General features: G+C 54.5%; 3 protein-coding genes and 1 long non-coding RNA gene across 17 annotated transcripts in view; 2 read left to right on the forward strand and 2 right to left on the reverse strand.

Annotated features, from left to right (window-relative positions):
- The first annotated feature begins 2,791 nt into the window (after nt 1–2,791).
- OGFOD2 (2-oxoglutarate and iron dependent oxygenase domain containing 2) lies at nt 2,792–8,393 on the forward strand. 2 transcript variants are annotated; one of them, XM_030231405.2, is made up of 7 exons: nt 2,792–3,067; nt 3,144–3,200; nt 5,206–5,316; nt 5,789–5,888; nt 6,636–6,760; nt 6,990–7,244; nt 7,795–8,393. In XM_030231405.2, the coding sequence occupies exons 1-7, from the start codon at nt 2,792–2,794 to the stop codon at nt 8,071–8,073; spliced, it is 1,203 nt and encodes a 400-aa protein (XP_030087265.2). In that variant the 3' UTR covers nt 8,074–8,393. The 2 variants fall into 2 exon arrangements, with proteins under 2 accessions (XP_030087265.2, XP_050836722.1); XM_050980765.1 differs by lacking the exon at nt 7,795–8,393 and having other exon boundaries at nt 6,990–7,781.
- LOC127060212 (uncharacterized) lies at nt 7,063–9,352 on the reverse strand. The gene is made up of 3 exons (XR_007778951.1): nt 9,214–9,352; nt 7,267–7,409; nt 7,063–7,193 (listed from the first exon to the last, which is right to left on the reverse strand). It is a non-coding gene; the product is annotated as an uncharacterized LOC127060212 (long non-coding RNA).
- Nucleotides 9,296–14,716, forward strand: ARL6IP4 (ADP ribosylation factor like GTPase 6 interacting protein 4). Of its 3 annotated transcripts, XR_003945151.2 has the most exons (7): nt 9,296–9,415; nt 10,929–11,126; nt 11,454–11,795; nt 12,191–12,308; nt 13,460–13,529; nt 13,723–13,903; nt 14,488–14,716. XR_003945151.2 is itself a non-coding variant. In XM_030231409.2 (6 exons), exons 2-6 carry the CDS (start codon nt 10,937–10,939, stop codon nt 13,777–13,779), a joined length of 777 nt encoding a protein of 258 aa, XP_030087269.1. In that variant the 5' UTR covers nt 9,296–9,415; nt 10,929–10,936; the 3' UTR covers nt 13,780–14,716. The 3 variants fall into 3 exon arrangements, 2 of the variants coding, with proteins under 2 accessions (XP_030087269.1, XP_050836723.1); XM_030231409.2 differs by having other exon boundaries at nt 13,723–14,716; XM_050980766.1 differs by lacking the exon at nt 9,296–9,415 and adding an exon at nt 9,703–9,720 and having other exon boundaries at nt 13,723–14,716.
- A 58-nt stretch (nt 14,717–14,774) lies between these two features.
- Nucleotides 14,775–26,176, reverse strand: part of PITPNM2 (phosphatidylinositol transfer protein membrane associated 2) — a 125,276-nt gene continuing 113,874 nt past the window's right edge. For all 11 annotated transcript variants that reach the window (XM_050980759.1, XM_050980764.1, XM_050980763.1 and 8 more), the window contains 8 exons: nt 25,551–25,699; nt 22,848–22,964; nt 22,062–22,178; nt 21,561–21,709; nt 20,764–20,913; nt 20,503–20,686; nt 19,185–19,313; nt 14,775–18,927 (listed from right to left, as the gene is read on the reverse strand). In XM_050980759.1, the coding sequence (XP_050836716.1) occupies nt 18,595–18,927; nt 19,185–19,313; nt 20,503–20,686; nt 20,764–20,913; nt 21,561–21,709; nt 22,062–22,178; nt 22,848–22,964; nt 25,551–25,699 (1,328 nt within the window). In that variant the 3' untranslated portion in view covers nt 14,775–18,594. The remainder of the gene's footprint in view (nt 18,928–19,184; nt 19,314–20,502; nt 20,687–20,763; nt 20,914–21,560; nt 21,710–22,061; nt 22,179–22,847; nt 22,965–25,550; nt 25,700–26,176) is intronic.

Raw genomic sequence — 26,176 nt, forward strand, 5'->3', positions numbered from 1 at the left:
GAACACTTTCTAGGAGAAATCTGGGAATGGCTTTAAAGCTTCTGCAGAGAACTGGGACAGAGCTCCCCTGGCCTCAGGCTACTCAGAGAAACATTTCTGCCTCTTTCTTCTCTGGCTATAACAGGAGGATAACAGGCTTTTCCCAAGGACTTTGGAAAGAGCAACTGAGAGCCATTGCATCGTCTCTCCAGTAGAAGGGAGAGTTCCTGCTCTCACAGGAAAACATCCTGAGGACACCAGGTATTTCTGCAACTGCAGAGGTGCAATGTAACCAACAGCAGAGGAGCCCACCTGTAAAAAACAGTAGCCAGGGCTTTAGCCACGGAGAAGGGATCTTTCTTCTGCAGAGGAGCAGCCTCCACCCACTTGGTGAAGTAGTCAGTCACAAGCAGGACATGTGTGTTGCTCTGGCTTGTCTCAGGAAAAGGCCCTGCGTAAACAGCCATCAAAAAAAATCAATGTGATGCCCTCATATCCCCCAAATGGGCAAAGTGAAAAACCCAGTCGCTGCAGAAGTGACCACGACTCTCTTCTGCAACATCCTTCAGCCAGAACATTTTCGGTGACCTTGGTCAGCAAAGATACACCCAAGGGAGCCTCAGTTCCGGGGAAGAGGGCCCGCCCACAGCTCTCAGTGTGTGTACAGAGGGAGCCCAGCCAAGCCCAGAGATCGGGTTGCAGCCTGGGCGGCTGCTGTGCCCTCCTTGGCACCTCCTCAGAGGCAGCGGCAGCTTTCCCCCGTGCTGCGTGTGGCAGCAGGTCTGCCACACTCCCAGCTGGAGGGAGGAGCCCTGAGAGCCACTTGAGACACTCACTCACCGTGGATGTCTAATCCCAGCACTTCCCAGGGGGATTCCACCCTGACGGGCCGGGCTTTCCGCATCACGCTCTTGTTGTGCTCCGCGTTCTGGCACGTTTCACACATCTTGATCTGGAGAGAGAAAAGAGGGATCAAAGGACTTGGGAACGTGCTGACGGATCCTGTCAGACTCAGACTGCACCGTGAGACACAGCAGGGCTGAGCACTTTCCTTTCTCACAACAAAATAAGGAGGTGCAGGAAAAAAAGAGGATAAAGCACAACAGGCTGACGCGTCTCACCTTTCACAAGGCTCACCTGACAGCTTTCTCTGACACAATAACCAAATTTCTCAACGTGGCCTACAGCTAAGCTATTTCTCGCCCTGTTTCCAGGCAAATTTTTATTGTATTTTGACCTCTTACTGCTGGTTAGAGAAATCCTCAGCCCTAGGATGCTGGAGGAGCTCAGACCACGCAATGCAAGCACACTCCTTAAACCACAGTGCTGCAGAGTCCTGCTGCAGGGAACTGCCAGCAATGAAACAGACAAGGCAAAGCAGCTGAGCAGACAGTGAGATCCTCCTCTTGCCTTAGTTTAGGGAATTGGGCAGCTCTGGAAAGAATCCAAACTGCCCAAAGCTAGACTCAGCAACTTGTCTGAAGCAATCTCACATTGCCATGCTGACCAAAACTGCTCTGCACAAGGAGGCTGAGGAGGCTTCCTGACACTCAGGGGAAGACATCCAGCCTACCCAGCTGCCTCGGGACGTTCCAAGATTCACCTGCAGAGTATCTCGGTGTGTGGCTTCCCAGCACATGCACAGGGAATGACATCATCCCTGCACCAGCGCTCCTGTGGCTGCTGCCTCGGAACTGCTGCCAGCACCGGTGTCACGGACACGGTCACTGCCCTCCACTTACCCAGTCCACAACATCCTTCACGATGCCCAGCCAGTAGTACCGGCTCTGGATGCGGTGCACGGTCTTCTTCTGGCCCAGGTGGTTCCCGATTTCGGTGAAATGGCTTTCCAGGAAGACCTGGCGCCTCCGCTCGGGGTCCACGATCACCTCGCGCTTCTCCTCCTTCTTGGGTCCCACATAGTAGAGGCAGCCGCCTGCGGATGCCAGAGGTTAATCTGCAACAACGCCCTCTGACAGCTCCTCGCCGCCAGAAAAAGGGTCATTTTCCACACTGGGAAACCCAGCTGAGACACAGCTCCGGGCGCTGCGCTGCCGGGGGAGCTCCTGGACGAGCTGCTAAGCTGGAATCACCCCTGCGCACGCCCACGGAGCTTTTTTACACCCAGAACTCTGTGCAATCCACCGCTACGACAAAGCCACGGGGCAGCCGTGGAGCACCGGTGCCGCCCGGGCTGACGCGACCCCGCTCGGTGCCCCCGAGGCGGTGCCGGGCCCGGGGCCGGCCGGGGAGCGGCGGCGGCGATGGCGCTGCCCAGGAGCCGCATCCCCTCCCCACGCCGAGCCTCCGGCACATCCACCCCCGGTGTGAACGGGGCCGGCACCCGCCGGCCTCCCCCCCAATGCTGCCCCCGGGGCACGCCCAGGGCAGCCAGACCCCGCCGCGCTGCCCCCCGGTCCCCACCGTCCACGACGAACTTCCGGGCGTAGCGCTTGAGGTTCTTCCTCTTGATGGAGCAGAAGCTGGGGGGGAAGCAGCCCTCGGCCAGCAGCCGGTAGATGTCCTCGAACTTACTGCCGTAGCCGCAGGGCTCGGCCGCCACCACCACCTCCCGCTCGGCCTCGGGCAGCGCCGCGTCCATGGCCGGGCCGGGCCGGGGCCGAGCTCACCCCGCCGTGCGCGTCCCCGGAGCGCGCCCCCGCTGCCCGCGCGCGCCCCCGCCGGGGATGCTCAGGGAGCGTCTGCAAAGAACCTTCGGCGGCCGCTGCCGCTCCGAGCGGGCCGGGCCCGGCCCTGAGGGCTGCGGGGCAGCGGCCGCGCTGTGGGACCGGGCCGCGATGGCGTCACGGAGATGGCAAAAACAACGAGCGTAAAAGCGGAGAGAACGGGCGAGTTCCGCCGCTTTCCGTTTTCGCCCCGGTTGGGAATTTGCCGATGCGCCCTCCCGCGGACGGAAGCGGAGCCTTTTGAGGGCAGGACCGAAACGCGTTCGCCGGCAGGAAACATGTCCGCGGGCCGGCCGTTCCGCGGATGCGCCTGCTTCTTCACCGACAACATCTTTGTGGGGCGGTTCGGGCTCCACGTGCGGTACCGGGACGAGCCGCAGCTCCGCCGGGACCACGGCCGGGTAGCGCGGGGGCGGGCGGGCCGGGGGCAGCGGGCCGTGCCGGCGGCCGCGGCGGTGACGGCCCCGTGTGTTGCAGGCGCTGCGGGAGCGCGGCTGCCGGAGCGAGGAGCAGTTCCGGGAGGTGCTGAGGGAGGTGAGCAGCGGGAGCCCCTCACGGCCGCCGGCGGCTCTGGGCACCGAGCCGCAGGATGGGCTGGGTGCGGAGGGACATTAAAACTTATCCTGGCCACGGCAGGGACACTTCACGCTGTCCCAGGCTGCTCCAGCCTGGCCTTGGGCACTGCCAGGGATCCAGGGACAGCCACAGCTGCTCTGGGCACCCTGCGCCAGGGCCTCAGCTCCCTCACAGGGAGGAATTTCTCCCCAAAATTCCTGTCCTCTGTCAGTGTGAAGCCATTCCCTGTCACCCCAACCCTTATAAATCGTTTCTCTCCATCGTTTTTTGTCGGCCCCTTCGGGCCTTGCAAGGCCACACTGAGCTCACCCCAAAGCTTCTCCTGGCCGGGTGAGCACCCCAGCCCTGCCAGCCTTTCCTGCCGGCAGAGCTGCTCCATCCCTCTGCCCCTCCGGGCTCTCTCCAGCACTCCCGGTCCCGGGGAGGGGATGAGGAGCCCCGGCTCCCTCAGGGATCCCTCAGCACCGGCAGTGCCACACGCCGGGGGTCGGTCCCCGGGGGAGTTTGGCCTTGCTGGAGCCCCTCTGTTCCTGCACCGCGTCCCGATCCAGTCCCAAGGGAAGAATTCCCCTTGGGCGCCATCAGCGAGGAGTTTATTCAGCCACCACCCTGCAATTAAATCCTGTCAGTCAACACATCCGAGCCGCTCCCTCCTTGGATTTACTCTGCTGGCTGCCAGTGCCCTCCTTTGTTTTTCCTTGTCCCTTCTTGTGCCAATCATTTTTAAAGGCAACCCCGAGATGGGATCCTTTCTCACAGAATTTCTGTTGCTTTCCAGGCCAGGGACAGGGCTCCAATGTCACCTGACACTAAGGGGACAGACGGGTTCTTTTAGGAATTCTTGGCAGAATGATGGTGGCTGTAAATCATACTGTAATTAAAGCTTTATTAACTGGATATTATGATTCATACAGCAGAGAATTTATGAGTAGAACAGCACAGGATTTCCCCAGGCAGAATCAATGGAGCACAACAAGCAATGTGACCCAGAGTTTATAAAACAAGATCCCAACTTTGGCTGTAATTTACAATCACCTCGGTTCTAAGCACCTTTTAATCACCTGGGCTCTCTGCAGATCTGCTTAGATCTTCACACAAGGTTTGCTGTATCAATATAAACATCATGGAGGACTCTTAGAAATTACACTAATAAATAGGAGGCACTCAGTGCTGGCAGGAAGCAGATGACAGTGGCTGTCCCTGACTGGGGGAAGGCACAGCTCTCCCTGTCCAGCAGCAATTCCAGTCCAAATTTCCCACTTAGAACTCAGTTCTGATTTTTTAGGCAGTGCTGGGATACAGATTCCTGCCCTGTGACCTTGGGGCTGGGAGGGAGGGGGAGAGGAAGGAAGCTGAGAAATCTGTTGGATTTGTCTGCTTGGTTCCCAAGACCTTCAGGGCCTGACACTGAGGGAAAGGGAAAGAGCACAGGAGCTGCTTGGTCCCAGGGAATGGCTGCTCACTCTCTCCTCACTGAGGACTGCTACAAATGAATCTGGTGAGGGGGAAATAAACAGGAGGAGCTGTCTGGATCAGCTGTTTGCTCTGCAAAGGCAGCTTAGCCTGTCTCCACCACACTTAGCAGTAATCCCTTCATGACAGGACTTGTCTCACTCCCAGGAAATGTCTTTATTTTGGACAATGCCTCTATTGTCAGAACAAAAACCAGATTCTGGAGGTGTCAGTATGCCTGAAAGGGCTGAGACCCCACAGCTCCACTTGACACTTCCACAGAAAAGTCCTCAGTCACTTTTTAAGCCACCTGTAAAGGGAACATCCTCTCAGGCGTTTGGTTCCAGATATTTGCTGGACTTGTCGTGATCACAGAAAACCAAAGCAAACACTCTGTGTCCCAGAGGTGCCCCCAAACAAAAATAACTGGTTTAAAACAAGAGCAGATTCCTGGAGCTGTTTCCCTCAGCCCTGCAGATTTCTGACAGTGTGCTCTGTTGTTCACTTGCAGATTGAGGCAGAAGTGCAGAGGAGAAAACAGTTACCCCATCAGTCAGTGGAACGCAGAGCCATCATCTCCAAGTGCTACAAACCAAAACACCCAGAGGTGTACACTCTGCAGGTACACAGGAGGTTTGGAATCTCTTTTGCACCCAGAAAAAAATCACCTGAGATTTTTATTTTTGTAGTTTATTTCCCTCTCTTTAGCACTGCACCGTGCTAAAGCTGCACTGAATTAAAGCACAGGTGTAGCATATGAAAACTGGATTTAAAACTTGAAAAACACGACAGCACAGCGTGCTCTCCAGGCAAGATTCCTGGTGTTCCAGCCAGGAAAGGCTCTTTCCTGTCATGTCTGTAATAAATCTGGCCAGTTACTCCTAAAAAAACCACGAACTAAAGCAAGCAGCAACTGCCCTGCCCCACCAGGTAAAGCACCAGTGCCATTCTGCATTTCCTGCTGTGGTATTACCCAAGTGTGACTCAGCCTTGCTCCCTAGGGATGGGTATTTCCCTGGGAGCCCATTTTCCTCTCGGGCTCTGCAGGCTGATTGTGTTTCTGTGTCATTTTCCCATCCTTCCCTTGACACCAGGATTCCTTCCTGGCCCCAGAGTTTCTGGAAATCGAGAGGTTCTGCACATCTCCAGGTGCTGATCTCCAGGGCCTCCTGAGCTACCTCGAGTCCTTCTCAGGTAAAGAAAACAACATCTGATGACACACATCTCCCTGGTGACAGCTGTTCCCAGGCCCTGTCTGGAACAGCTCTGCTGTGACACAAGCTGAGGCACACAGGATGCTATTCCAGCCTGAGGAGGGTCTCTGGAGAGGCAGCAGTTCTGCTCTGGATCAGAGGCTGTTTTCTGCTTTCCCATCCTAGCCTGCTGATGTCTCACCAGAGGCTCCAGCTGCAGCAGGGCTGGGGTTCTGGTTGTTCCACACCTCACCAGGAGCCTGCCGAGGGAGCACTGGGAGCCCAAGCTTGGCTTTCCTCCCCAGGTGCCTTCCCATTGCAGACAGTTCCTGGGGTTAGTCTGGGCTGAAACAGCTTCAGTCTAGATTTTAGTATTTGAAAAGGAGAGCTGGGTATCCAGCTTCCCTGGAGGCAGCTGTGAAGCTCCCTGCCTACCAGAAAAGCTGCCAAGATGCAGAGGGAAGAGGCAGAGCTGCCTCCTTTCCTCAAGGCAAAGGACAGCAGTGTCTGTGTGCAGGGCTCCTGGATTTACCCAGAGCACCAGTTCCAGCCACAGCCTTCTGCTCTGGAAATGAGGGACCAGCATGAAAAACAACAAACACACCCCAGGGCTGATGCAGGGAATGGTCCCAGCTCAAGTGGAGCCTGTGGGTGCTGTGCTCTCACTGCCACCAGCTCAGTGCAGCTGCACAGGCAGCCAGGAACCCTGTGCAGCTCCCCAGCAAACTCTGTCCCACTGTCGTGACAGATAAGAGGATCTATCGGCTCCCAGTGTTCACAGAGCAGTTCTGCCAGGCCTTGCTGGATGAGCTGGAGAACTTTGAGCAGTCAGATATGCCCAAGGGCAGGCCCAACACCATGAACAACTACGGGGTAGGACTCATCCCCTGTGCTTCTTTTCCTCCAAATTTAAATCAAGGAGAGTTTGTAAAGAACACTCACCTTTTAATCTTATTACTCTGTGTTTTCCCCCATCCCTCTCCACTTTGATCCTCCTTCCTTTTCCCTTTGCTCCAAAGTCCTTGAGCAGAGCCAGCAGCAGGGCTGGAGGAGGGCAGAGCTCTGAGGAGGCTGAGCTGCTCCCCCCGCTGTCCTGGCACAGGTTCTGCTGAACGAGCTGGGCATGGATGAGCCTTTCCTGACGCCGCTGCGGGAGCGGCTCCTGCCCATCACGGCGCTGCTGTACCCGGAGCTGGGCGGAGCCTGCCTGGACAGCCACAAAGCCTTCGTGGTCAAGTACTCCCTGCACGAGGACCTGGACCTGAGCTCTCACTACGACAACGCCGAAGTCACCTTGAACGTTTCCCTGGGGAAAGAATTCACAGAAGGAAATTTGTACTTTGGGGAATTCAACCAGGTACTGAGCACGTCCCACTCACCTCTCTCTCCTTGCCTCTCAGCTTCCAGGCATCCACTGTGTCCAACAAAAAAATTCTTCACTTCTGACAGTCAGACCTGCTCTGTCCCTTCCCCATTTCTTGCATGGCTTGGTTATACAGGAGCCTCTTTTGCTGCAATATTCCTACCAATACCAATATTCAGTATTTTGAAGAGAGAACAGATGCAGCTTTGCAGTAGAAACTGGAGTGAAACGAACCATTCCCTTTCCACATCTGAAACCCTGAGCAGGGAGGTGCTGAGGGAGAGATTTATTTCAGATGTGACTTCAGCCTACATCTCTAGCACCTGTTTTTAGGGCAAGAGAAGGGTAGAAGCTCCCATGCAGCTGTGAAATGTGGAGGTTTTATTTTGCTTGAATCTCTCTAAATTCCCTCTGAACTTGGCAGTGGGAATGAGGGTTTTCCCTCACCGTGGTGCTCCCTGGGTACTGTGGGGTAAGAGGTGAAAAATTTCAACCATTTGAGGGCTTTACTGGTGTGACACAAACGCCCCTGCCTTTGTTGCAGGATCCCAGCCCCGTGCCCAAGTACATCGAGGTGGAGCACGTGGGGGGCCGGGGGCTGCTGCACCGAGGGGGGCAGATCCACGGGGCGCTGCCCATCGCCTCGGGGGAGCGCTGGAACCTCATCGTGTGGATGAGAGCATCGGCCGTCCGCAACCGCCTGTGCCCCATGTGCCGCAGGAAACCCGAGCTGGTGGAGGCTGAGGGCTTCGGGGACGGCTTCACGGAGCCTCCGCAGGGGGAGGAGCTGCCCCAGACCGTGAATGTCTGTGCCCTGGGCTAGCAGGGGGCAATTCCCCACACCGAGCTGCCCAGAGCTCCTCTCTGACCTCCCAGGCTGCACGAGTCCTGCGAGGAGCAGCTCTGACCTTGGGAAGGGATGCAAAGCCAGCCCTGCCAGGATTCCAGTGAGGGCTCAGGCTGGGGCTGGAGGACTCTGCAAGGCACAGAAACCCCAACTCTGATTCCCTGCAGGAGCTCTCTCAGTATTCCCAAGTGCACAAGGAAAACAGCCAAAGCTCCTTGGCCTCTCTGCGAACAGCAGCACCCCAGGTCCCTCTGGAAATGGGGCAGAATGGGACAATAAACCATTTCTGTGCTGTTCTTGGGCCTCCTGTCCTCTGCCAGGGGAAGAGCTTTGTGTTACTGAGTGGCCAGGAAGGATCTGCTCAGGAATGAGATTCAGGGGTTTCATACCGAGCTGCTGGGAATTACCATCACTGGATATTTGTCTAACCCAGCCCCTAGGGGGGCTCAGAGCTCTCCCAAGGCTTCTTGGGACACAGTCTTCCCTTTCAAAAGTTTTGTGAACCTTACTAAGCAGAGGCTGAGTTCTGGGAGCCACCTGCAGCACAGCAGAACTTCCCAGAGGAGGAGGAGATGTACATTTAACTTTGCTTTAGTTACATGAGCCAGTGAAAATATAAAACAGCTCTGCCAGCCTGGGTGCAGCAGCAGCAGCAGAGGCCTGGGGCTGCTGAATTTGGCACCAAGGTCCCCCAGGAGCTGATGGATTGGAAGGGTTGAGTGCTTTCCCCTCCTTCCCTCCAGCTGGCTGAAAGCTTGTGACTCTTCCATCTACTGAACAAACTAAAAAAGCTAAATACCGTCTGGTTTCTCTGGAAAATTAACTCGATATTCGATAGATGCTGCTGAATTTATGAGGGGCTTTCCATGGATGTGTTCAGTGCAGTAGTTAGAGCACAAGGGCAGTCACATCGGTAATTGTGGAGCGCTGAACTGAGAGCAGCTCGCACAAAAGGTGTTCATTGAAGCTTTCCCAGCGGCCCCGCTGGATTTTAGCACAGGGCACTGATGAGCTGCTCATTAGCAAAACTCATTAAAATTACACCGGGGGAAGGAAACCGGCTGTTGTATCTGAGCGAGGAGTCGCTACCAAGAAACGCAGTCTCGAAGCCTTTACCTCGTTCACTGGAGAACGTGAGCGCTCCCGATCTGCTGGAATCCACCCCAAAAACTGAGCTGCAGCCCGGGCGAGGCGGCCCCCGGAACCAAAGAGCGCGGCCCGGCTGCAGCCCGGTCCTGCGCGCGGCGGACGGAGGCGGGAGGCGGCCAGCGCGGCCCCGGCGGCGGGAGCCCCGCTCGGGGCGGCGGGACCCGGCCCGGTGAGTTCCCGCTCCTCTCGCTCCTCTTACCTGCGGAGGGGCCGGGCCGGGCCAGCTGAGGACACCGGAGGAGGGCGGGCCGGGGGGAGACAGGCCCGAGCGCTGTGGCGGCCCCGGGGCCGGGGGGGGCTGGTCAAGAGCTGCGCACTTAAAGGGGCCGCGCGCGCAGAACGCGCCCGCTGAGCTCTTAAAGGGCCAGCGCACCTCGTGATAAGCTCTTAAAGGGACAGAGCACCTCGTGCTGAACTCTTAAAGGGCCAGCACACCTTGCACGGACTGTTAAAGGGCCAGCGCACCTGCCGGGGGTAAGGGCAGGGCCAGCCCCTGCAGCCGCCCAGGGCAGAGCAGCGCCGGGGCCGGGCCTGGGCAGGGCTGGGTGGGCGGGAGGAGTCGCTGTGGGCCCCTCTTGGTATCAGGATGGCGGTGAGAGCCCGGCTTGGGGCACAGCCAGCCTGGGATGCTGCTGTCTGAGCCCAGCTCCAGACCCATTGATCCTGCTGCCACAGCCAGAAGGGAAAGATCCCAGTCCCAAACGCTGCCCCAGCAAGGTCCCGTGCAAGGGGCAGCTGCTGGGCGTGCGTGCATGGAGGACTCTCATCCTCTCATCCTTCCCTGCATGCCCGTAATGATTCTCATTGCTTCTGGGGTTTTTTCCTGATTGAAATTTCCCAATGGAAATCAATCAAAGGTCTGATTTGCTTGGGAGCAAATCCAAATTGCTGCCTGGGAATGTGGTAAACAAACAATTGATTAAATGTGGGGGTTGGAAGGTGGCTGTGAGAAAGCGTTTCCCAGCTCCTGCTCTGCCCACGGTGCCAGTTTGTTTTTTAAATTAATGAGAGCATGGATCACACTGGCCTGGGGCCGCCGGCATCCCTGGGGCTGATGGACGGGGTAGCAGCTCAATGCATCATCTGTTTTCCAAGAGTAAATTGGAATATTAAAAATTCATCCTTCCCCTTGGCTTGTGCCTGCTTGCAGCATTTTAAGTAACAGGGTGAGTGACTTGGGGAGGTCGTTTTGTTCTGCTGACTGTGGCTGCAGTGTCCATCATCCCTCGCCTGTGTCCATCTGTGGTGCAGCTTCTCCTGCTAGCTCCTGGTGCCATGGGGTGACCATGGGGTGACCATGGGGTGACCACAGGCACAGCCCAGCTGCAGACACAGCCGCAGGCCCCTCTGTGCACAGTGGGGTCAGCCTGATCCTCTAGGGACAAACAGCAGGAGCACAGGGAAAAGCTGCTGGAAAACCTGCTGGAAAACCTGCCTGGGGACACTTGTCCGAGGCAGCTGACAAAGGCACAGCTCCCTGCCCAGGGCTCCGTGTTGGGGGTTGGTGAAATTCCCAGAGGCCATGGCCGTGATGGGAGATCGGCAGAGCAGGGAGGGAGTTTCCCTGGAGCAAGCTTGCCAGGGCTGGTGGCTCAGACTGGAGTGAAAGATTTTGGGGCTGCTGGGCAAGGTTGGTCGCCCCGTGGCTCTGATGTGACCCCTCCCTTTCCCCCTTTCCCCAGGAGCTGCCATGGCCCACAGCCGCTCGCGGAAGCGCTCACGGAGCAGGAGCAAAAGTGACTCTCGGAGCAGGCAGGAGAGGAAGGAGAAGAAAAGGAGGAAGAGCAGCAAGGACTCGCAGCAGGGCAGCAGCTCTCCACTGAGGAAGAAGATCTCTGGCTCTCATGGGCACACCTCCAGCTTGGCAGCAGCCAGGGAAGGTGGGGAAGGCCCCTGAGCCTTTGCTTTCATCACATGTCCCTGGGCAGGTGCACAGAGAGGGCCCAGGGGAAGAAGAGGGTCCCTGGTTTCAGTTGGTGTCTGTCACCTTGTCCTGCACTTTGTGCTCATTTTAGTCTCGTTCTGACAAGTTCAGAGCTCTCAGCCCCTCCATGAGCTGCCCTGGTACCACAGAGCATCCTGGGTTGAACGTGGGCACAGAGAGAAATTCCAGGCAGGAAAGAAACCAGGCTGGGAGGGGGATAAAAAACATCTCTGCTGCTGCAGGGCCAGGGCTGCTGCACTCACCCTCTTCTTGTGTATTGCAGAAAAGAAGAAGGAAGGAAAGGACAAAAAGAAGAGGAAGGCCAGTACCTCTTCCTCTGGGACATCTTCATCCACCAGCTCTTCCTCATCTTCCTCTTCCTCCAGCTCCTCTTGTGATGATTCCAGTGACAGCGACTCCAAAGTGAAGAAGAGTCAAGACAGCAAAAAAAAGCGAGTGAAACAGAAAGACAAAAAGAAGAGGAAGAAGAAGGAGAAAAAAATAAAGAAGAAATCAAAGAAGAAGGCAAAGGAGAGGGCTAAGGAGGAGAAAGCCAAGGGAGAAGAGGTGCCCGGCCCCTCGCTGGAGCAGTGGCAGAAGGAGTCAGTGGTGGACTCTGGGCCAGGTAAGGGAGCTCTTTCCCTCCTGCTGGAGCCTGTACTGGTCCCTTTCCATCTGGGGTGTCTGAGGGAAGCAGGGCTGGGTACAGGCAGGAGCCCCAGGCTCCCCTCCCTCCTGTGTACGGTGCCCACCCTTGAGCCACAGAGATTGGTTTGTTAAGTGTTAGGATGTGGTTTATAGATGGGAGGGGGGAACAAAGAGGCCAAATGGAAGGACAGAGTCAGCAGTAAATCCTGGCAAAGCTGGTCCAAAGGGATATGAAGTGTCCCTTTCTTTGTGAGATTTGTCTCCACATCCCGAGCACCGCTGGGAAAGGGGTGTGGAATGTTGTCCATGGGCTGCAGCCCTGGTGGCTGTGCCCTCTCCTGGAGCAGAGCTCTGACTGAGCCCTGCGTCCAGTTCTGACAGATGAACAGAAATCCCGGATCCAGGCCATGAAGCCAATGACAAAGGAGGAGTGGGACGCGAGGCAGAGTGTCATCAGGAGAGTGGTGGATCCCGAAACAGGGAGAACCAGGTATGACCCTGGGGAAGAGGGAGATAGGTTCTCCATTCCCATCCATGCTGAGTGGGCTGGGGGCCTGGAGGATGCCTGTCCATGGCACTGCAGCACCACACCTGAACCCCCTTCAGCAGCAAAGGCCTGAGCCAGCCCCTCACAGGTCCCCTCTCATCAGGCCTTGTGTGACTTACCTAGAAAGTGACACAATGACACCAAATCATTGAATTGTGCTGGGGCTCCACACAAGGGACTCTGGGCTGTATCCCATTGCTGCATCCACTTACTTTCAGCTCCAAAGCCCTGGGCCCTGGTTAACACCCAGGTGGGAGTGAGGAGAATGTGCCCTGTGGGGTTACAGACAGCGATCAAACCCAAGTTCATTTAGCTGCCAAATAGAAATGACCCAGTTTTTAATAAACTGCATCTTCTCAGCAAGCAGAAAACGTCATGCTGAAGAGAATTGGGTATGACAAGTCCAGTCTTAAAATAGAAGGCAGCCTGCAGGGCTCAGGGAGGTGTGGAACAAAGGTCGGTTCCCTGTAAGGCACGTAATGAAGACAATTAAATTTCTGTTCATGTCTGGAGGTGTGAGCCGCCTCCAACACTGCTTGGAATTTGCTCAGCAAGATATTCCCCAGCCTGGCTGCATTTCAGGCCTAAACTGGCTCCTATTCCTGAATGGCTTTGCAGCTTCCTGGGGCAGCCAGGACCACACCTGAATTCTATGAAAAAAAGAGGTTTTGCATGGGTTGAGGCACTGTGGATTGTAGGGTGACGGGGGATGCTTTCACTAGGAGTGTTTTGCTGTGCCAATGTGACTGACTGCACACAGCAGGCAGTGCCCACAGCCTGGGGCAGAGCCAGCTGGCCCTCAGTTCTCAGGGGAGCACTCCTGTCCTTGCTGCAGTGTGGTGACATTAATCGCACGGGAGCAATGGCAAAGCCTGCTGTGCTGTTTAAGCTTGACACGAAAACAAAGTCACAAAATGCTGTGTCAGGGGTGGGTCAGCACAGGCCTTGCCTGGAGGTGCCTCAGCCCAGCACCTGCTCCTGGGTCTGGGGGAGTTGGAGCACAGCAGGTGCCCTCGGGGTGGGGGTCAGCACCTTTGCAGCTGCAGGAACTGGCCAGTACCCTCAGGGCTCCTGGGCCTGTGTTTGTCTTGCAGGCTCATTAAGGGGGACGGGGAAGTCCTGGAAGAAATCGTCAGCAAGGAGAGACACAAGGAGATTAACAAGGTAGTGGGAACTGGCCACCAGCATGAGCTGCACGGGGGTCTGGGCACAGCCAGGGAGCTGCTGCACCCAGAGGGGTTGTGTTTCCACCCTGGGGATGAGCTGAGCCCTGGTAGCACTGCCAGGCTCCCAGGGTGGTGCTGGTGGTCCTGCAGGCTTGGGCAGGAGTGCTGTGAGTGCTGTGTGTCCCTTGCAGCAAGCCACACGTGGAGATGGGCTGGCCTTCCAGGTGAGGACGGGGATGCTGCAGTGAGGGCAGGCACAGCCAGCCCTGGAGCCCGTCCAGTGCCCCTGCCAGGCCGGGGGAGCCTCTGCCTCTGGACCACACAGACAGCACCGTGTCAAGATGTTCCCCAGGGGCCCTTTCCAGCTGCTCTGTAAGTTACTGACTGGGAAGGAGAGTGACTTTAGTGGCTCCTCTCCCAGTAAACAGCTTCTCCCCTCCCTGTCCCAGCTCAGGCCAGTGTGGCTCTAATGCACCTGAGCCATTTGCCCCAGTGCTCCTCTGGATGCTGGAGGAGCTCAGCAGCACCCAGGGCAAAGGCTCAAGGGTGCTGAGCACCTCAGGGTGCTCTGGGCTTTGGGGGGCAGGAGCCAATGCTGTGGCCAGAACAGGGTGTGTACAAAGGCCACAAAACACAGCTGGCTGCCACTTCTTCCCCTCAGGGGCTGCCCATGCCCCTTTCCCTGCTGGATCTGGCTCACAGGCTCTCTGCACTCACTGAGCCTGCTCAGAGAGGAGTGGCTGTGGCTCTGCTCAGGCTGCAGCTCCTCTGCACCCGAGTGCCACCCTCCACTGTGCCCCAGGGCTTCTCCCAGCCTTCCTGCAGCTTCACCTCCTCGGGTAGGGGAGCACTGACCTGGCACACTGCACTGGCATCTGTGCAGGTGTGTGCTTTGTGCAGGGGTGGCTTTGCCTTGCTCTCTGCTCCTGCATGCAACTCATGTCCCTTCCCCACAGCACAGGCCCTGGGCAGCGCTGGGGCTCTGGGCTTCTCAGGGCCCAGGGCTGCTCTGAAGTGAACACAGCAGCCTTTTCCCTTGCTGGGAAGTCCATAAATCTGCAAACTGTAAAAAAGAAAAGGACAAATGGGTTAAAGGACAAATGGGGTCCTGCAGGACTGATCTCCACAGAGGGTTTCTTCATTCTGTTCATGGCTGTAACCCCATTAAACTGGCACCTGCTCACATCTGATGACTTGTCTGTTCCTAGAGTATTCCCCCACCCCAAAAAAAGCAGACAGAGAAAAGCCTTCCCATTTCTTTAATCTGTGTAACTCACAATGGTACTGTACACGAAGCACACCAGGCATTGGAACGATGCACTAACAGCAAGGAGGAGAAGGAAGTTGTACACAAGGTTTGCCACACACACGCGAGTCATCGGCACGGCACACGCGGGGCGTACCCGGCGCCCTCGGGCATCCCCCGCTGGTTCCCCACGCACAGCTGGTACCCCTAGAGCAATTTTTTATAAATAAAATATAACTAACATCGTTGGTATAAAATTGACAGTCGAGGGTATCAACAGGCAGAGGAAGGGGACCGTAAGGCTTCTAAAACTAATAGGAAATGCAGCAAACAGTGGAGATACCTGAAGAAGGGGCTGCTACAGCAAGCACGGCGGCTGCTGGGAGGGTGGTGGTGACCCTTTGGCTGATTTCTGCTCTGGGCTCGTGCCCCTGACACTGTAAACGGTTTTTGGTATTAGGATTTCGCCTCATCTGACTGAGTGATCTGAGCAAACCCAGGAAAACGACTCAGAGGGAATGCACGGGCTCCTCTCACTGGTTTTGTAAAAGACTTTTAAGGGACAGTGTCAGGTAGAAAGTCCGGCCTAAGGGTGCAGTAATATAAAAAGCTGCTTTTCATAAAAAATCTGAGCTCCGCAGCAGAGTTTGATTCCCATGGAAACGGAAAAGCAACCCCAAAGCCCGAGGCTGTGTTGTGCTGATGTGCAGAACAGGACGTGGGCTGTCACTGAGGGCTGCCCAGACAACGGCCGAGGGAGGAGGACAAGAAACTTCCCATTCTCTCCTTTCAAAGCAAACAAGTTACTCGTAACAAGGATAAATTAGGTCTTTACCCTGACAGTGCCCCTTTAGTAAGGATGGAATATACATTCATCTTTCCCTCACCATGTCCAAACGGATCCACTTCCATACATGTGGAAAGGCATCGGGTCACATGCACTGCTCTCCAAAACAGCTCGGGACAAACAGGTTATAAACACAGAGTGAAACTATTGCTATTGTTCTGTGAGTGTGGATCTCTGCTTCAGAGGGATGAGTGCCAGATGGGGGCGGCTGAGGATTGAGCGATGGAGAAGGGGATGGGACTGAGTTGGTGAAGAAAAACTTGGTGGCATTATTTCCTGGTAACTACACCCACCTCCCAGGGTATTATTGCAGCAATAAAGATCCTGCTCTACAATTGCTTCTCCATGTTGGATCCGTACAATGGCAACGGATGGGGGGCCAGGGGAAGGACCCGGGCAAGGTTCAAGAAGCTCAACAAAGGATGAGGATGGAGGTGCTGTGATTGTCAGGCTAAGTGGTCAGGAGCTGTTTAAAACATGAAGTGATGGAGAGGGTGAGTATCATATTGCACTTCTGCATTCATTGACAGTTACATTAAACTTGGTCCGTAAAATAATTGCTTTGTACATAATGCCTGAAACAAAAAGCTACATTTTTAAAATATTAATAAACCCTGAAGGTTCCAGTCCCTCCAGACATTTTTTTTCCTCTACATAAATAAATAACTTTCAATTTTATATATCCACTTTTTATGTTGAACATTTACATTCGCCTCTGTTTTACACTATCTACACATAAGAAAATGTGAACAACTCGTCAACTGGAAAATGTACAGGTCATGCCTCGGTCCTGGACCTGGAGGAAAGGTGAATTTTGCAAAGGCCATATCCAAATTTGCAGAAATTATTTAGTGATTGGTTTGGTGACTTCACAGGATGGATTGTGGCTTGGCTTCCTACTCAGATGGCATCTGTTTGATAGAACATTCGGCTAGCAAAAAGCTGGGACAAATTCTCATTGTTTTCAAACCCAGTAAAAGCTCTGGATGTACATTCCAAGAAAGCCAATCTGAGTCAGCAGAAAGGGAAGTCAGTTTCTGGTAACAAAAAGTCATCAGGTACATTCTGTACTCGGATAATTACCAAAGAGAAGTGGTTAAAGGTTTTGCAGTCAGGTCTGAGCGCTCCAGGGGCTCTGATGCTGGCGGCAGCTCTGCACTGTCCCTGCTCTGCCTCGGCCTGGACCCTCCACACCACGAGCACATGAGTTGGATGAGTTGGATTTGTCCAGCGTGGCCCAGAGGCAGCGAGCAGAGCAGCGTTCACAGTGCTGTGTATCTCAGTGCGGCCGTCCTGCACCGTTCTTATTGAAACTGGTAAGAAAATGAAGCAGCCAGTCTAAAAAATTCTCTGTTATAAATAAGATCCTCGTAAGTAGAAAGTGATATAAAGACAGGAGAGTGTGGTGGGGAAAGCAGGGTTACACACAGTCAGGGAGCTCGGTAGGACTAGAAAATCTCCACGTGAAGAGGCCAACTGGAGTCTGTGAATGGGCACCGTGGAACCCCTGTGTGTGTGCAAGGAGGGAACCTTTGCTGGCCCCGGGAGGGACAGGACTGAGGGGCTTTTTGGCAAGCCCTGGCTCCAGGCACTGTTCTCTGTCCCTGTCTCGGTGTCACTGGGGTGCCAGCCCTCTGCCACATGCCCGCCAGCTCACTCCAGCAGCACAAACACAGTGCCTCAGGCACATCCACTGAGAAACACACCAGAAAAATTAAGATATGGCCTTTTCTTAAGGTTGCCTGACATTGTTGGCACACTTCCTTACAGTCTCCTTACTGCTGGAAAAACTTCTGCACAGATTGTTTTTCGTTTTTTTTTTAAATATATACATATATATATGTGTGTGTGTGTATATATGTATAGATATCCACACACACCCTGGCTTAGCAATATTTCATTGTCATGCACTACAAACACTGGTGTAGCTACATGAGATGGTAACAGGTTTCCATTCTAAAAATCATCAGTGCAAAAAACAATGAGGTTTTACAGTTCAGTAACTATAGGTAAAAGATGCAAGTCTAGTTCCCATGAAAGCTGCTACTGAACTTGGAGAGAACCTGGGAAGAAAAAAGGTCTCAGAGGTGGACGTTGAGAGAGTCAGACCCTGCATTTGGATGAGAAGAACTGCAATGCAATCCAGCTGCTGAGTGCCTTCAGCTGCTTCCAAATATATGGTGGTTACTTGCTGGAAATAATACATAGCGAGACTATTTGGAGACTTTAACAGCAATTAAGTGTCTGAGGTTTGTAACAGCTCAAACAAAATAGCTTGTATTCCTCTTTTAATAGGTCACCACATTAAATTCCATCGGCTTCTAAAAGATCTGTTTAAAAAATAACAGTAATAACAATAATGACCCCGCTGTCTTGGGCACGAATCTGCCGACATTCTGCCTCTGCCATCGGCCTCGATGCAGCTTCAGCTTTGCACTGCACCAGCTCCTCGAGAAAGTGGCTGCACGTGGAGCTCTCTGTCCAGGAAAAGCTCTCGGTCGCTCTGCCTGGCACAGCCCACGACAAATCCCCCGCTGGGGCCGGGGGAGCGGCGTTACCCAGCCCCAGAGCCCCCACCTGACTCCCAGGACAGCCCAGAACAAGCTCCCCCAGCCTCGTGCCCTGTGGCTCTGAGGACAGCACTCCCGTGTGGATGGCTAACAAGGCGAGGAGGCACCTATTTACAGTCACTGACCCTGGATGAGAGAAGGAGGCAGGAGGGAGCGCCGTCCTGACCTGGAGACTTCCTCCCGATTTCCAGCTGTTCCTCGGGCTCACGCCGCCCAAACCCGACGCTCCCGCTGCAAGGCCTGCACATTCTGTGTGGGAAACATCCCGTCTCTTCCCAGAACACCGTGTTATTAGAGTAGCACCATATTTACCCTTCCAGCCCGAAACACTGGCCTCGTCCCTCTTTCCTTTTATTTTCTCCTCCGGTGGCTGCAGCTGACAATCCCAGCTTTGGCCTGGCTACTTCTGCCCCAAGAGGCCAGACTCCAGGCGGGACGCGGCGCTGCGGCCCCAGCAGCCCGTGGCGATGCTCATGCTCCTCTGGCTGCGCTCCCTGTCCCTGTCCTTGTCGCTGTCCGACTGGCTCTGGGTGCGCTCGGGCCGGTGGCCGCCGGCTGCGGGCTGGGAGGAGATGGTGCGCAGCAGGTGGTTCCTCTTGCGCAGGAACTCGGCCTGGCTGGGCAGCCCGAAGCTGCCCTTGCGCAGCGCCATGCGCGTGGTGTTCTTGGCGGGGCGCGCGCGGTGGTTGTACTCCAGCTGGGCCAGGTGGGCTGCGTAGCCCTCCGTGATGAACTGCGGAGTGAGGGCAGGCATTAGCGGGTGGGACACGGTTCCCTGAGAGCCGCTGGCAGCCAGAGGGGTTCGCTCTGCCAGCTTCTTGGGGTCACCAGCCGTGGAACCACTCAGAGCCATTATGGGGCTCTGCTACCTGGGACAGCTCCCACCAACACTAGAGCTCAGTCACCAGACTTGTGATGACCAAATTCCCACCTCCCTCCCATGGGAGGCCCTTGGCAGCACCCCCAGGGCTCAGCCAAGTTGGCTCCTACCTGACACTGGCTCTGCAGCTTCTTGGTGGGTCGGCCAACGATGTAGATGTGCGTGGGTGGGAGGCTGATGGAGCTGTACACGGAGATGTCCTTGGTGGATCCATACGCTGCGTGGATCCTCATGTGCAGCTGGGGGGACAGAGAGCAGGGTCAGAACACACAGGACCCCACACTGCTCAGCAGGCTGGGCTTTGGGTTTTCCAATAGCATTTGTGGGAATCTCAGGTCACTGGAACTAATGCAAGTTCCCAGCTGGATAATGAACCACCCAGGGAAGTGCTGATTAACAGATCTGGGGATGTTTACAGGCCGTGACAAGAGGAGTGACAGAGATACAAGAGTAGATCTCCACTTGCTGATCCATGGCCTTTCCTTGAGCTCTGCAGGGGACAAGGATGCTGCACACTTCCCTGCTGTCACTGTGGGAGAGGAGCTGCAAACCTGTGCAGGAATCATTAGCCAGGAATGTTCCCCTCCACAGGCTGTTACCTGCTGGGCAGAGGGAGAAGGGACAGGCAGCAAAACCTGCTGCTTTTCAGAGATACCTCTGCCTCTACTCCAAGCAGAGAGCAGCTCCTGGACAACCCTTTCTGTAGTGGGCTGGAGCAGGGGAGGTGTGGACATTGGTGCCACCACACACTGGCCAGCTTTGAGCCCAGAACCACAGGTCAGGGAGATGGAAAAAGAATTTCTGACCCTGGTCCAAAACATGAGGGCCAGCTGCTCCCTCCACTGACACTCAGGCCGAAAAGGGAGCTTAAGAAAGTTAAGGACAAGCTTTTCCTGCAAATCAAGGCAGGGAAAGTGCTTGGGACACTGGCAGCTCCTTCACCTGGCAGACACAAAAAACTTTTTTCTCTCTGGAGCTTCCCTGAGGCTCTGGGCAGAGCAATATCAGGACCTCCCAAGGGTCAAACACTGGGAAGATCTCTGTGGAGTCTCCCAGCAAAGCCATTTCTGCAGCAGCTCCATCCCCTCTCAACCCTGCTGTTCCCACCACAGGCAGCCAAAAAGCCACCAAGCAGGTGAAAAACGTGTATGTGGGGGGGGCGGGGGGCAGGGGAAGGGAGGCTCTATTGCCTCAGTTCCATTAGGGGTTTGAGGAGCAGTGATGAAATGGAGCAGTGCAGAGCAGAGGCAACACAATTTAACAGCATAGACACTTCTGTAGAGCAATAAAGGAATGAAAATAAAATGAACAGATTAATCTTCCACTGCAGGTCACATTGCTGCCAAGAGACTGGTGCTGACAGTGGTGGTTGGACGAGGAGCAATCTAAACCCGTGCCACAATCCCATTTCAGCAGAGGCAGGCTTACATCAGTGATGAGGGATTTCAGGAAGTTGGCTTTGTGCCGCAGCGGGTCGTGAACCAGCCCGTCGCAGAAGGACACGATCCCGTGGGGGAAGTTGTGCTGTGCTAACCACGCCACCACCCTCTGCTTCTGCATGTCAGGGCGGCCCGTGACATAGATAATGAGGTAGCCGAGGTCTTGCCAGTGCCTGGAAGGAAAGCCACGAGTCAATGGATTGCAGAGCAAGGCTGGTGTCAGATCAACTGCCCCAGGCCCTGCTCTGACCTTACAACATCCACGGCGCCGGCGCGGACCTTGGGGTCGCTGCCCATGATGGAGACGCTGGCTGCGAAGGAGCCGTCGATGCTGAACACCACAAACTCCGTCCCCTTGGGCAGCACCGTGATGTAGCTGTCAGCAAACGTGTGGTCACCCCTGAGGGAAGGGATGCAGGTGTTTAGAGGCATCAAAATATCCAGAAGGCATCACCGGGACCTGCGGAGCAACACGAGCCCAAAGCAGCTCCCACATCTGGCCCAAAGGCTCCATCTGTGATGCCACCCTTGGTTACAGTAGGAACAGGCACTGTGTGAGGGTCCCTGTGTTCAAGTGGGGATGGATTAGCACTCCTTGGCAGCAGGTAACTAACAGTTACCCCCAGAAAAATATTGCTGGGTTCACCACCAAGAAGATGCTCTCCTCCTCCCTCTCCCAGAGCCCAGCATCAGCAGTGGAACTGAGCTGGAGCCCCTGGGGTGTGAATCATCACGAGTACAAAGTCCTGTCCCTCAAGGACAAGTTTATGGTCTTTAAAATATGCTCAGTCGTGCAGTTCTGCAGATGGCCACGAGGCCCTGTGGTGCAGAAGACCTGCTCCTGCAGCGGGAGCTCAATTCCTGTGCTGGTGGTAGATGCAGGAGCCAGAATAAAATGTGCATTTTCCCCTTACAGCTGCAGAGTACAAATGGCTTTGCCTCTGTTGCTGGCAAACCAGGCTCTGAACCCACCCAGCAACAGGAGGGACCATGTTCCACAACCATCCAATTCCTCCTTGCTCCTCCTGCAAGCCCCAAACCCCTCACCTGACCACCATCTTGACAGGGTAGACGCCGATGCCCAGGCGCCGCTCCTCGGGGATCACGTAGGAAATCCTGCCACTGCTGTTGCTGATCTCCGTGTCAAAGTACACCCACTCCCCTGATGGTGGCTGGGTCATGATGTGGATGTCCACCTGGGGACAGCAAGGCTGTGTCACGCCCAGCAGGACAGGCTGGGCACAGGGACATCCCACCCGAGCCCCTTTGGGTGGCAGCAGGGTTGGTCCTGCTCCCACCCTCTGCACTTCACGGATCTGAGCCAGGCAGCACCCAAACATCAGGGGCTGCAATAAAAGCTGGCCTCGGTGGGGAGACCTCTGTGACAAATGCTGTTCCTGGTGGGAGGCACCCACAAGTCTGAGCAGGAGAACCTGGCCAGGATGCAGGTGCAGCAAACCCCAGCAGGAACCAAGGGAGCACTGACCAGCGCTACCTCTGTCCCACAATTGTCACCACATGGTGACAACCCCCCAGCACACGCGGTACCTTCTCTCCTGTGAGGGTGACCATGTCTAATGGACCATACATGAACCTCCCAGTTAAGGTCTGGGGCCCATCCTCATTAGCAATGGTGTCGTTGATCCTGTGGTTGGCTGTGACATTCTGCATGAGGCAAGAGGGGAGGAGGAACAAAAAAAAAAAAACCAGTTTGCAGCAACCTCACAGGGAAATGCCAAATATAACTGCACAAATTGGAGCATGGGTTTCTCTGTGCCATTCCCCCCCTCCACTCCACCCTCAGCTCTGGGAAAGAATTTGACCTGTGGCAGAGGTGAGGCTCTGTGCCCTGAACTGATGGATGGATTGGAGTGCTCAAGAGCCAATTTCCATGGCAGGCTGTACGTGCAATTCTGATACTCTCTATTAACTCTCACACTTTGGAATTAAGAAAAATACGCACAGCTGCCAGAGAAATCTGCTGATATTGTTTCAGTTCTAGCACAGAATTGCCCTCTCAGAAACTGGAGACTTTACTGGGAGCAAAGGGCATTTACTGAGCTGAGAACTGGTATTATTGGACTTTAAAAGATGTTCCATTCTGAGTCGTTCCCTGACCCACAGCCAACGCTTCCTGTGTTTTACAGACTCAAGGCTAAGAGGAGACCTTGCTGACACACATCTTTAGGGCTGCTCTTTTACAGGCACCCAGGTAGGATATAACCATTAAAACAGCCCAGCAATTCAACACAACCCTCTGTCTGTGCCACATCCTCAGAACAGTTTGTGCAGCCCAAATGAGAGCAGCCTGTGCAGCCCCAAACCCCCCCTTACCCGGAGCTTCACGTTCGTCCTCTTGCGGAGCCACTTCTCCCGGGGCTTGGAGGGGGTGAAGACAGACACCTCCTTCCCATCCAGCTCCAAAACACTTGAGTTCTCGTGTCTCATCACCTGCAGGAGGACAGATCCCCCCAAGGCATCAGCCCTCTCCTCCTGCCTGGCTGTTCTGCATCTCCTGAGCCTGCAGTGAGGAAGGGCAGTGCCTGGAGCGAGGCCCCTGAGTTTGTCACCTTGCAGGTTTGACAGGACAAGTGGCCTTTTCTGCACTGGCAAAGCCTGTGGCCAGCGCTGACCTAATCCTGCCTGGGATGCAGGAATTTTGGATTGTCAGGAGGTACAGAACTGACTCAAACACAGCTCTGCACTGAGATACCTGCCCTTCCTCCAGGGACTCCTTAGTCCCCTTCCCACGGTCTGCAAGGGAACACGAGCCTTCCCCATTCCACAACAGATCCAGCACCAGCTGCTCTGACTGGCCCCATGCCGACAGATGCTGTTCCTTCAGCTCATTTCCAATTCCTACTGAAATTCCCAACTCTTGTCCCGTGGCTTTTGCTCCTCTCACTGATCTGACCCCTGTGGAGACACACAGGGTTCTGGCTTGGCTGCATGTGAGGCAGAGCCCAGGCTGTCTGTCCATCTTGGCTGACAGAACTCCAGGACTTTGTGCTGGTGGAATGTCACTGCCAAGCAGCCAATTCCTGCCTGGCACCAGGGCATGGATGAGGATGGGAGGCAGGAACATGGAGAGACGAGGGTTAACTCCTACCTAGGTTGCTCTTAACTTCTAGAATGGAAAAGGAAGAATAACACCCAAAGGCTGGGGGACACCTCAAAGACTGCAGGACTGGGAGGTGACCCTGTACACAGAACTCCAAAACTGCCAGTAGTCCCTGGTGACCAAAAAATTAAGAGGCCTCCTAAATGTGGACTCTTTTACAAGGTCCTGAACATGTTCTGTAAGGTCAGCAGCTCTCCAGCTGAGCTTGGCTGACACAGGCCAGCTCTCTTTGCAGAGCTGAAGCTGGTTTTCATCCAGGGAAATGGAAAAAGGACCCCAGGGAGGATGAGCTTGCTGGGGCGGGAGCTCATGGAAATCCAATGTAAACAAAATAACAAATTTTACTGAAAATTATTTAAATCAGGAATGTATTTTGAATCCTATCTGGGCTTGTTTTAACAAGATTTAATCTATGGAGAATGAAACTATTCAACAGCTTCTTTTTACATTTTGTCCAGAGACGACTTTCAAAGGCCATTAGAAACAAATCCTTATTAGGGGAAGCAGTTGTGTGGTGCTGGCAAAGGACAGCAAGAAGACAAAAGATGAGAAAACCCCTGGTCTCAAGAAAGGGAAATGAACAGAGACAGGCACTGGGCAAGAGGGTGCCAGGCTACCCAGGGAGGCACCAGCAGGTTTAGAATGGATGGAGAGATACCTCCAGGTACTCAAGCCACAAGGTTTGAAACACCACCCAGTGCTACAGAGCCAGGTTTGGGCTGAAACCTGAGTGATTGGCTATTTGACAAGTGGAATATTTTATATATGAGACTGTCATGACTGTTCCCCCTCGTGCATAGTGAAAGTTCTCTCTTCTTTCCAGCCCTGTTAGGCTGGGCTGGATGTGGGACCATCCAGCCAGGAGTGTGCAGGCAGAGCCTGGACACAGCCTGGGAAGAGAAGGGTCTCACTGGGTTATCAGCACTGCTCAGCTGCCACCAGCACTGACACTGCTGCTGTTTATGGTTCTCACACTATTTGGAAGATAACACTGAAAGAAAGTTTGCCAACAGAATCATAAATAACTGAGAGCTGCAGCAGAGGAGGCTGGAGGAGAACAGGGAGGATTTAACAGCAGAGCTAATGCAAAGCAAACCCGGTACCAAGTGGGCAACACAAACCACAGAGTTGCTTTGAGTTTTGTTGTTTTTCAGCTCCATGCTCTAAGTGTCATTCCCTGGAGAGTTCATATTTTTTAAGGCAAATAACTCCCCCTCATCCCCAAGGAACTGAAGGGAAAATATTTCTTTTAGGAAAAAAACACGTTTTAGGCAGTAAATTTGAATTTTAGGCCAAATATAGGTTGATAAAATCTGAGGTGTCAGACTCCAGACACCAGCAATCCCCATTCTCCTGGCCCTAGAACTGCTTTGTGCTGCAGGAACAAGGACTAAATCCCAATGAGCTCCTAGAGGAGACAGCAATAACTTAGAAAGGCAAAATGGAGAACTGCATTCTGCCTATCAATTCATGTTGAATTCATATAAAACTTCCCCTTTGGTTTTATTGTATCTGGTGCTGGTTTTATTTGTCCTTTGAGAAGTGTCAGTTTCAGACTTGAGATCTGACCTGGCACAGAGATCATTTCAAGAAACAAGTGCCACTGACCTTTGCCACTATGGATCTGACAGGAAACTGCCCTGGGCTCTCTCCATGGATCCCCAGTGAGCCCATCTGAAACCTGCTCTGATGATAAGAGCCCAAAAACCAAACAGCCCCAAACCAAATAGGTGTGACAGCACATCCATGAAGTTTGTATGTGTGCAGCTCCACCAACGCCACAGGTGAGGAAAAAAAAAGGAAAGAAAATAGATCTGCAGGGGCAAAGGATATTTTTTCACCTCTATGCATGGAAAAAACAAAGACCCCTAAACATTTTTCAGCCCAAGGGAGATGAGGGAGAGGGATGACTGTACCTGTCTGAGCAGGAAGGAGACAACATCCGTGGATTCCCAGTAGCTGGCGTGGAAGAGGTGAGGCAGAGCCACCGTCGGGAAAGCCGTGAGGGCATCGGGGCAGTACAGGGCGTAGTCGATCCGTTTGGTTCCCCACCACTTGGCAGCAACTACAGAAGCAAAACACTCCTTCAGACAAAGGGGGTTGACAGAAGGGATTTCAGGGCTCTGGCTCCTCGCTCCAGGTATGCCAGGAGGCTGCTCCCTGGCTGGTCTCGCTGCTCGGGGGGAACAAGCGACCCTGGGCTCAGGGTTTGCTCACGCCAAGGGAGGAACACACCAGCAGTGAGCTCTCCCTTGTTTAAGCAAAGAGGAAGGCACTGGAGGGCAGGTTAATTGGCTGTTAGTCCAGACCCCAGAGAAGAGGCTCAAGGCTCCTGTGCAACGAGCCAACACATAAAGACAGCGACACATCTCCCTGGAGCTGTGGGAGGAAGGAAGCGGGATGTGCTCTGCCCATCTCCAGCCCTGCTTCCAACTCCTTCAGCTTTCACCAGGGAATTGCATCCAGGCATTGGCCACACTAAAGAGGACTGAATACTGGGACTCTACAGGATGCTAAAAGGCACCACAAGGCAGGGAATATG

The sequence above is a fragment of the Serinus canaria genome, chromosome 15, assembly GCF_022539315.1.
Source record: "Serinus canaria isolate serCan28SL12 chromosome 15, serCan2020, whole genome shotgun sequence".
NCBI lineage: Eukaryota > Metazoa > Chordata > Aves > Passeriformes > Fringillidae > Serinus > Serinus canaria.